The sequence below is a fragment of the Triticum dicoccoides genome, chromosome 6B, assembly GCF_002162155.2.
Source record: "Triticum dicoccoides isolate Atlit2015 ecotype Zavitan chromosome 6B, WEW_v2.0, whole genome shotgun sequence".
NCBI lineage: Eukaryota > Viridiplantae > Streptophyta > Magnoliopsida > Poales > Poaceae > Triticum > Triticum dicoccoides.
In genome coordinates this window covers 422,777,829-422,787,907 of record NC_041391.1, presented here as the reverse complement: position 1 = coordinate 422,787,907, position 10,079 = coordinate 422,777,829, and the positions used below count along the sequence as shown (strand labels likewise).

Below are 10,079 nucleotides of genomic sequence, written 5' to 3'. Positions count from 1 at the left end.
GGACCCACCAGCTACATCTTCGCACGCAAGGAAGTGCGTCCGGGAAAAAAACGATTTGCCCCCATGACTGCTGGGACCCACCAGCTACATCTTCGCACGCAAGGAAGTGCCTGACAGTCGGGACCCACCTGGTCGAAGCGTATGTAGCATTGTCATTCTGGCCGCGAACATGTACGTACATATATACTGGTGGATGTAGAGGCGCGCACGTGTCGTAGTAGAGGCGCGCACGTAGTATGTACACGTACGTACAGCGGCCAGGGTGCAAGAAAGAAAATACGGCCACGTACGTGTACATACGGGCGGGGTCTCGAACGCCTACTCGCGCATACGTACGGCGAGGGCTCGTGTACATGGCTGGGTCGGAACGGAGAAACATCGTCGTCGTCGTGTTCATGGGGAGGCAACGGAATGCGTCGTGTTCATGGGGAGGCAACGGAATGCGTCATGTTCATCGGGAGGCAACAAAATGCGTGGGAGCCAACCGGCTGGGTCGGAACGGAATGCATGGTCGTGTTCATCTGGAGGGCTTGGACGGAAAAGGCGATGGAAACGAGGCCCGGCGTACCGCAAAACGGAGGAAACGGACGTCCTACAGTCGAAACGGGGGTCCTGTTGATCGGGAGGGGTGTGGCGTACCGCAAAACGGAGGAAACAGACCTCCTACGGTCGAAATGGGGGTCCTGTTGATCGGGAGGGGTGTGGCGTACCGCAAAACGGACGAAACGGACCTCCTACGGTCTAAACGGTTGTCCTATTCATCGGGAGGGGTGTGGTGTACCGCAAAACGGGACTCCACGGGATACTGTTCATCTCCACCGTCGACCTCCTCCAGCCTCCACGGGCTACTCTCGACCTCCTCCAGCCTCCACGGGCTCCTGTTCATCCAGCCTCCACCGCGTGCTACTCCATCGGCTACTGTTCAACCACCCCTCCACGGGCACCCCTCCACCGTCTACTGTTCATCCAGCCATCCACACCACGGGGTCCTGTTCAACTACCCCTCCACGGCCACCCCTTTAGCGTCTACTATTCATCCAGCCCTCCACACCACGGGTTCCTGTTCATCCAGAGGCAACGCCACCGCTCACTGTTCATCCAAACCCACCCACCCCCCTGCAACACTCATTGTTCATCCTAGAGGCAGCATCGATCGGCTTTAGTTAGCAGCAGTAGCGAAGGAATTGCTCCATCGGGTTCAGTTAACAGCCATCGATCGATCGCTCGGGTTCAGTAACGCGTAGCTTGCAGTGCAATCGCTCGGGTTCAATTAGAGCCCAACGCCTCGCTCGGGTTCAGTTAGAGCCAACGCCTCGCACGTGTACGAGAGAAACGCGCATCGCTTGGCCCCCGAGCTCCCACCGTAACCGGCAACTCCCCAAAATTTTCCTCCCCCTCGCTTCTACCATGGTTTTTTCGGTCATGGACGGTCCAAAGAATGTCATGCAGCTACGTCTCCGGCCCGCCCAGGACGAAAAGCCCATTTTCTGTCATGATTTTTTGTCATAGAAGTAGGAGCCCATCACATCTATGATGATACCGGGTTTTGTCACAATTATCGTCATAGAAGTGTCATATGTATGACGGAAAAAAAATTCGTTCGGCCCAAAATGTCACGGATGTGTCTTTTTTTTGTAGTGAACACATGATGCAAAATGGATGTATCAACTCCCCCAAGCTTAGACCACGCTTGTCCTCAAGCGAATGTCGAACTCGATAATCATGACCATATGTTTAGAGAGAGAGGTGTCGATAAAACAAAATACAGACATGGTATCATCATGATCATTAACATGGAAGCAAATATTTATCATATAGCTTCTCATAATCAAGTAACAATTCATTCACAACTTTGAAGTACGAAGTATAAACTTTCTTGAAAACAAACAAACTCTGTTATCACTCATTGAAGCAGTCACAACTTATCATATTTCTAGGAAGATTCTATGTAAGAGCATATGTTTTAGCAAGTCCACATACTCAACTATCATATAGTATTCTATGATGCTAATACTCAATGCATATTTTTTTGGGAACAAACGTTTCCATCATACACATAGGAAGATGGGGTTTATTGTTTTCACCTCCCCATCCGTTTATATCAAGGATAATGTCAACAATAATAACTCGTGATCACCTACATCAACCTGGATATATATGCCTGGATCTTTCCCCACCACATGATGCTTGCCACATAAAAGATAAATAAGAAAGGAACATGGGTAATCACTATTGACTCTTGCATAAAAGTAAATACAGAAAAGTAAAAGATAGGTCCTTCCATAGAGTGAAGTAGAGGTTGTCATGCCCTTTTTTAGTTTTGGATGTGCAAGCTCTTAATGTAAAGGAACATCACTTCATATTGTCCCTTATGATAGCAACCTTTATTATGTAGTCCACCGCTTTTATTTCTTTGACATCACAAGATTGTACAAAGCTTATTTTCCCTTACAATGAAATATCATACATATTTAGGTGCAATTTTTATTGCTTTTGCACCGATGACAACTTACTTGAAGCATCTTATTCAATCCATAGGTAGATATAGTGGACTCTCATGACAAGAAACTGGGTTTAAGGGGTTACGGATGTACAAGTAGTATCTCTACTTAGTATGAAGTTTTTCCTAGCAAAAGATTCTAAGCAAGCACCACATGTTAGAGGATCCATGCCAATATAACTTCTATGTGAATGTAAGCAAACATAACTCATTACATTGTCTTCCTTGTCCAACATCAACTATTTGACCAAGCAGAAAATATTTGATGGGGGCTCACAATCATAAAAGATGTCCAAGATAGTATATTTATATGTGAATCCTCTCTCCCTCTAATAATCTTGCATGAATTGCATCCATGACCCGTACTATGTTTGTTAATTCCCATTAAATTTTATCAACCATACTCTTTCCATATGAAGCTATTACTCCTCCTGGGAATAGCATATGATATTTTTTTATTTTTATTGCTAAGATTGGAACAAGAAGGCAAGGAAGCAAAACTCAAACTAATCTTTATTATATAACTCTCATACTCGATTACATAGATAGGTAAAACATGAAGCAAGCACTCAAAACAAGATCATACTAAACTTTTATTCTTCTAAATCACGCAATAACTAAGGATCAAACTAAGATAGATAACGATGATAAAAGGTGATGGTGATACGATACCGGGGCACCTCCCCCAAGCTTGGAACAAGCAAAGGGTGGTGCCCATACCCGTGTACTCAAGTTTCTTTCTTCGGTGATGTCAGTGATGAAGTTGTAGGATTGTCCTTTGGTTTCAACAAGTATTCCAGATTACCATTGATCTTCCAAAGGGCATGGTTTTTCTCTTCCAATAGGATAACCTCATGAGTGAGCGCTATGTTCTGAGCACAAATAGCTTCAAAAACCTTTAGTGTATCAATTTCAGACAAGGAAATATTATGATGGAGAGTTTGCAACATGTCTCCCATTTTTGTAGTCTCTCTTGTAGGCATGTATTGATCTCCTTCTTCTTGGATCTGGCTTCTCGCGACCTCTCCAGCTTCCTCCTTCTTGCCGGTGTCCTCCTCTCTTGACCACTCATAATAAACCTCACTGAAAGGACGTTTGCCCGGCGAAGGTTGCATGATCCGGTGCTTGGTCAAAACTTTGAGGGAGCCATGGGGAGCTTTGACAGCCAAGTCCTATCAAAGAATCAGACCAAAACAAGAACAAAGGGGAAACTTGCGATATGGTGGTCAAAACATTCGGGAGTATATATAATGAATTTTTATCTTGTGAAACAATTATTCACGAAGAAAACAAAGTCGAGAAGGCACACGAGGGGCCCACAAGGCAACCCGGCACGCCCTGTTGCCTTGTGACCTCCTCATGGGTCCCATCGTCTGGTTCTTATTTTTGTATTTTCTTCTAATATTCCAAAACGGACAGAACTATTTTTTTTGGAATATTTGGAGTCGATTTACTTACTGTATACCTACTCATTTTCAGGGTTCTGGAGCGTCCTGGAAGGTTTCTTTTATGTATTCCTCTGGTATCATTGTTTGAATAATATTAGTGTCAACATTAATGGGCGTACATGAAATATAATGTTTAATTCTTTGCCCATTAACCACTCTCGGATTAGTACCCTCGGCATTGTTAATCTTGATAACTCTGGAGCGATAAACTTCTTCAACGATATATGGCCCTTCCCATTTAGAGAGAAGTTTTCCAGCAAAGAATCTGAAACGTGAATTGTACAATAGAACTTGATCACTGACTTTAAATTCTTGTTTTTGTATTCTCTTATCATGCCATCTTTTAACATTTTCTTTAAACAATTTGGCATTTTCATAGTCTTGGGTTCTCCATTCATCTAAAGAGCTAATATCAAATAACCTCTTTTTGCCGGCAAGTTTGAAATCATAGTTAAGTTCTTTTATTTCCCAATAAGCTTTGTGTTCTAATTCAAGAGGTAAATTACATGCTTTTACATAAACCATTTTATATAGAGACATGCCCATAGGATTTTTGTAAGCAGTTCTATAGGCCCATAATGCTTCATCAAGTTTCTTAGACCAATTCTTTCTAGATCTATTAACGATCTTTTGCAAGATTAATTTTGTTTCTATTTTGCTCAATTCAACTTGACCACTAGAATGAGGATGCTAAGGTGATACGATTCTCTGGTTAACATCATGTTTAGCTAGAAGTTTACGAAATGCACCATGAATGAAATGTGAACCACCATCAGTCATCAAATATCTAGGGACTCCAAACCTCAGGAAGATAACTTCTTTAAGAATTTTAATATAGAGGTGTTATGATCAACACTACTAGTTGGAATAGCTTCTACCCACTTACTAACGTAATCAACAGCAACCAAAATATGAGTATACCCATCAGAGGAAGGAAAAGATCCCATATAATCAAAACCCCAAACATCAATTGGTTCAATAACAAGTGAATAATTCATAGGCATTTCTTGACGTCTACCAATATTACCAATTCTTTGACATTCATCACAAGAAAGGATGAACTTACGTGCATCTTTGAAGAGAGTAGGCCAGTAAAAACTAGACTATAGTACCTTATGTGTAGTTCTGTCTCCTGCATATGCCTCAGAATGACACTTCCATAGGATTTGTTCCTGTTCATGCTCAGATACACAACGTCTAATAACACCATCTACTCTATATAAATGTGGGTCATCCCAAAAGTAATGTCTTAAATCAAAGAACTTTTTCTCTTATTGATAGGTGTAACTAGGTGGTATATATTTAACAACAATGTAACTGGCATAGTCTGCATAATAAGGATTATTATGAGAAGTAGAAGCATTTATAACAGTGAATTTCTCATTAGGAAATCTATCATCAATAGGTAGTGGGTCATCAAGAACATTTTCCATCCTAGAAAAATATTTGCTATAGGATTTTCACCTTATTTTTTATCAATAATATGCAAGTCAAATTCTTCTAATACTAGAACTCACCTAATTAGTCTAGGTTTAGCATCATTCTTTTCCATACGATATTTAATAGCAACATGATCAATGTGAATACTAACTTTAGAATCAACAATATAAGGGCTGAATTTATCACATGCAAACACATGAAAACTTCGTGCAAACCATATTTTAAAGTTTCAAAAAAAACTGAAAAAAATGTGGGATGTTAAGAAGGTGATGTTTTGTTGCTACACAAAATTTCAAGTTGAAAAATATTACGAGATGTGAGCTATGAAAAAGACAAATTCAGCCCTAAATAGTGACATTACTATTCGGCACTATTTAAAGTTGATTTTGTATTTTTCATAGCTCACATCTCGTAATATGTTTCAACTTGAAATTTTGTGTGGCAATAAAACATCATTCTCTTAACATCCCGCATTTTTTTAATTTTTTTAAACTTCAAAATATCTTTTTCTCGTGGTTTTCACCGGTTTCCACCGAATGTTGGTTAATATCATACGGAAACCAATATTCAATGAAAACTTCGTGGAAAGCATATTTAAAGTTTAAAAAAACTAAAAAAAAATGCGGGATGTTAAGAAGGTGATGTTTTATTGCTACACAAAATTTCAAGTTGAAAAATATTACAAGATGTGAGCTATGAAAAAGACAAATTCAGTGTGGGATGTTAAGAAGGTGATGTTTTCTCGTGGTTTTCACCGGTTTCCAGTTTCCGTATGATATTCTTCCATACTAGGATTGTGCTTAGAGAGAGTATCAATAATATAGGTTTTCTTACCAAGGGTAGTAATCCCTCTAATGTTTCAAAATAGGGCATTCATCTATATAAAGCTTTCCTAGGGTGCTTGCCTCGTCCATATTTGCTAATATGAGTCCATCCAACACTATAATGATCAATGACAGCTGAGATTCCTTTTAGACCCTCAGGAGTAGTGGGTGTTCTAGATGAATTGGAAGTATCATCATGATGTAATACTCCTTCAGAGTGCACACTGGACAAATCCATTGAAGATGTGCTAGTGATTTTCATAGATTTTAGTGTCTCTGCCTCATTAACAGTTGTAGTTTTGTTTAAAAGAATTTCATCCTCTCTGCAGACATTTGGTGAGCATTCTTTCTTTTTATCTTGGAAGTATCTTTTCGTCTGGAGTGACCCCTCCCTCGCCTAGGGTTCCTCTCGAGCCGCCGCCGCCGGCCGTCCTCCCCTCCCCTCCCGCGCCTCCAGCCGCCGGCAACGCGCGCTGCGCCGCCCCCCTCCCAGCCCGCCCCCGCGTCGCCTCCCGAGTGAGGCGGCCGGGTGCCCATCTTCCCGCCCCCACCCCAGCACCTCCCTCCCCCCTTCCCCTCCTCCCGCCGCCGCCGAGCTACGCCACTGGGCCCTGCCCGCATGGTGTTGGCGGCGGCGGCGGCCTTCCCTTCCCCGCGCGCGGTGCCATGGCTCGGGTGGTGGCGTCCCGCGGCGGTGCTCCTCGGTCGACGGTGGTTCCGGTAACGGCGGCTGCTCCTGGCGGCGCAGCTCCGGGTGGCCTAGAGGTGGAGGCACGACCACTTGGCGGCGGGCCGGCGTGCTGGATGGTGGCGGCGCCCTCCCGGCCCAGATCTGGGCCGTTTTGGGCCCCGTCTGGGTCTAGGCTGGCCTGACTCGGTCTCCCCTGTGGCGGCTCCGGCGGGGGCGGTGGTGGCGCGGCTCGTGCAGGGGTTGTGGAGACTGCGGCTTGTCTACTGCAGCTCGGCGACGGGTGCTCCACGAGCCCCTTTTGGGCTCGGCCGGGCCTCGAGGGCCTGGTACGCTCCCCTTGCCGTGTCCGGTCGGTGATCGCTGATGGCGGTGGAGGTTGTCTCCTCCGGCGTGGCTGCTATCGCTGCCGCTCCTCATTCCCGGCTGCTCACTCTCGTCCTCGTCGGTCTTGCTTCGATGACCATGGTGAGGCGGCGGTGATGATGGCAAGACTGTGGTGGTGCGCGTTCGTGGGTGGCTTGTCTGGTAGAGCGTGTCGGACCGTTCGGGGTTGTGGGTGTTTGGCGGATGGGAGAAATCCGTGTCGGCTTGCCGGCACCAACGCGGTGACGCCCGTGGGCGCCATCGCTCCTTCCTGAAGGGCGTCGCGTCTTTCCCTTCCCCACGCCCCTCCGCGTACCGGGGGAAACCCTATGATCTGTCCGGGCAGCAGCGTCATCATCGTCATGTTCCTTCCTGAAGGTGCTGCTTGGTATGCGGAGGTTCGAGGTGCCTGGAGCGAGGTGGTACATCTTCGGTGGGCGCAATGGTTTTGGGTTATCATCGTTTTCGTCGATCCGACGCTGTTAACATTATTTTCTCTCTTCTTTCTCTTTTGTTTCTTTTGGGCTTGCTTGTGTTGTTTGCCTCAGCATTGGACTTTTTGTTGTATCGGGTGGTTGCTATATCTATATAGCGGGGCGAAAGACTTTTTCGTATCTTTTCGTCCTATGTTTCTATACAAATTTTGTTGACATATTATGGACGAAAACCACAACGAAAAATCAATACATTTTGATTCGAAGAGTAAGTATTCACTATTTAATGATGATTTAGGATACCCCTAAAAAAATGATGATTTAGGCTCGGGCGCTTGCAGTTTGATTTGTGGCCGCCGCTTCTCACCCCCGGCCGGCCGCTTTTGCCCTTTTGAGCAAATCAGACGAGGAAGAGGCTGGGATTCGGACTTCGGAGAGGACAAGATTTGACTTGGGAGCGCCTAAAGTAGCTCACAGTAGCTTAATCGGACGGGCACCTCCTCGGCCCCGCGAAACACGGCACTGCAGGTGCAGGCAGCTCCCGCTGATCTCATCTGCCTCCTCTCGCCCACGGTCAACACCCATGGCATGGCGCGCGCCTATATTAAACCCATCCGTACTCCTCCATCTCTCCAAATCCCACAAGAGCAAATCAAACTTGTCCCCCAGCTCCTCTCTTGCCTTGTCCGATCGACAACAGCAGCCAAGCACTAACTAGCCGCGCGCAGGGATGGCTCGCCAAGGTATGGTCACGGCGCTGTTGCTGGTGGTCCTCGCCGCCGGCTGCTGCGCGTCGGCGGGCGCCGTGGCGTACCTCTCCAAGCTGCCGGTGACCCTCGACGTCACCGCCTCCCCCAGTCCCGGCCAAGGTACGTCCGTCGTACCGTCGTATATGCTTCCTTGTTTGGCGCTGTTTGCTATAGCAACGTCATAGATTGGCATATATGGCCATGTATGCAACAAGCTAATTAGCCTTGTCGCATGCCATTCCAAATATGCCAAGGTCATCCGGCTTGCCGGCCAGTAGAAGAATCTTCCAAGTAGATGCTCAATTTTATTATTTTGTTTGCGCCTCTTCTTTTTCTTCATCCTAACAAAAATGATCAACTTAACTGATCCTTGACCAGTTCTTCACGCCGGCGAGGACGTGATCACGGTGACGTGGGCCCTGAACGCGAGCCAGCCGGCCGGCAAGGACGCCGACTACAAGAACGTGAAGGTGAGCCTCTGCTACGCGCCGGTGAGCCAGAAGGAGCGCGAGTGGCGCAAGACCCACGACGACCTCAAGAAGGACAAGACCTGCCAGTTCAAGGTCACCCAGCAGGCCTACCCCGGCACCGGCAAGGTCGAGTACCGCGTCGCCCTCGACATCCCCACCGCCACCTACTACGTGCGCGCCTACGCGCTCGACGCCTCCGGCACCCAGGTCGCCTACGGCCAGACCGCGCCCTCCTCCGCCTTCAACGTCGTCAGCATAACCGGCGTCACCACCTCCATCAAGGTCGCCGCCGGCGTCTTCTCCGCCTTCTCCGTCGCCTCCCTCGCATTCTTCTTCTTCATTGAGAAACGCAAGAAGAACAACTAGATGTGGAGATCGGAACCGTAGCAAAGTTTGTTGGCTTTCTCCGGCCGGTCGTTTTCTCTCTACATGTAACAGTATCAGTACGGACTAGCACGTACTAGTACCGTAGTACGTACGTACCGCGCAAACTGTACGGATAAATGTTGGGGTGCATACCTCCTTTTTGTTGTGAGCGTGTAATGACTATGAATGAAATAATTTGATTTCAGACAGTAGTACTCCTACATATGAAGCAACTTTTTTTTTTCGAAAAGGGGGGATCCCCGGCCTCTGCATCAGCATGATGCATACGGCCATCTTATTAACAATAAATCATCCACAAGGTCTCGAAATCTCAAAAGTAGCAAAATAAAATGAAGAAGAAAGGCTCACACAGAGCCCAAAGGCTAGATACACAAGCTAGCCAAATAAAGGATAAACCACAACCGGTTGGCTCAAAAATAGACAGGTAAACTAATTGCCTATCCTATTACATGACCGCCATCCAAACCGGCTAAAGATATCCCGAGCTACCGTCTCCCATCGGATAGCACCAGTAACCAAAAGCTCCCTGGCCTCCGTCGGAGTGAGTAGCGACCAGGAACGGATAAGTGCCGTAGCTCTGAAGATAACCTGCAAAACATGAATGTTTGTTGTTCTGTTAAAGACAAGATCATTTCTGCAATTCCAAAGCGCCCATACTAAGGCGCACACCCCCAAGCGAATATGTTTTGCTAACCCGGGCTCTACCCTGTTGAGCCATGTTCCAAACAACATGTTAACCGAGCTTGGTGGATGAATATTGAAAGCAACATGAA

At 46.3% G+C, this 10,079-nt stretch overlaps 1 protein-coding gene across 1 annotated transcript; it reads left to right on the top strand.

The window, feature by feature from the left end:
• The first annotated feature begins 8,327 nt into the window (after window positions 1-8,327).
• Window positions 8,328-9,494, top strand: LOC119326331 (probable high-affinity nitrate transporter-activating protein 2.2). The gene is made up of 2 exons (XM_037600007.1): window positions 8,328-8,569; window positions 8,828-9,494. The coding sequence occupies exons 1-2, from the start codon at window positions 8,431-8,433 to the stop codon at window positions 9,283-9,285; spliced, it is 597 nt and encodes a 198-aa protein (XP_037455904.1). The 5' UTR covers window positions 8,328-8,430; the 3' UTR covers window positions 9,286-9,494.
• Window positions 9,495-10,079: the final 585 nt, after the last annotated feature.

What these genes read in the sequence shown, in the direction of transcription:
- LOC119326331 (XM_037600007.1), top strand. Translation starts at nt 8,431, where the DNA reads ATGGCTCGCCAAGGTATGGTCACGGCGCTGTTGCTGGTGGTCCTCGCC. An exon ending in CTCCCCCAGTCCCGGCCAAG is followed by an intron (nt 8,570 to 8,827) that starts GTACGTCCGTCG and finishes ATCCTTGACCAG; the next exon opens with TTCTTCACGCCGGCGAGGAC.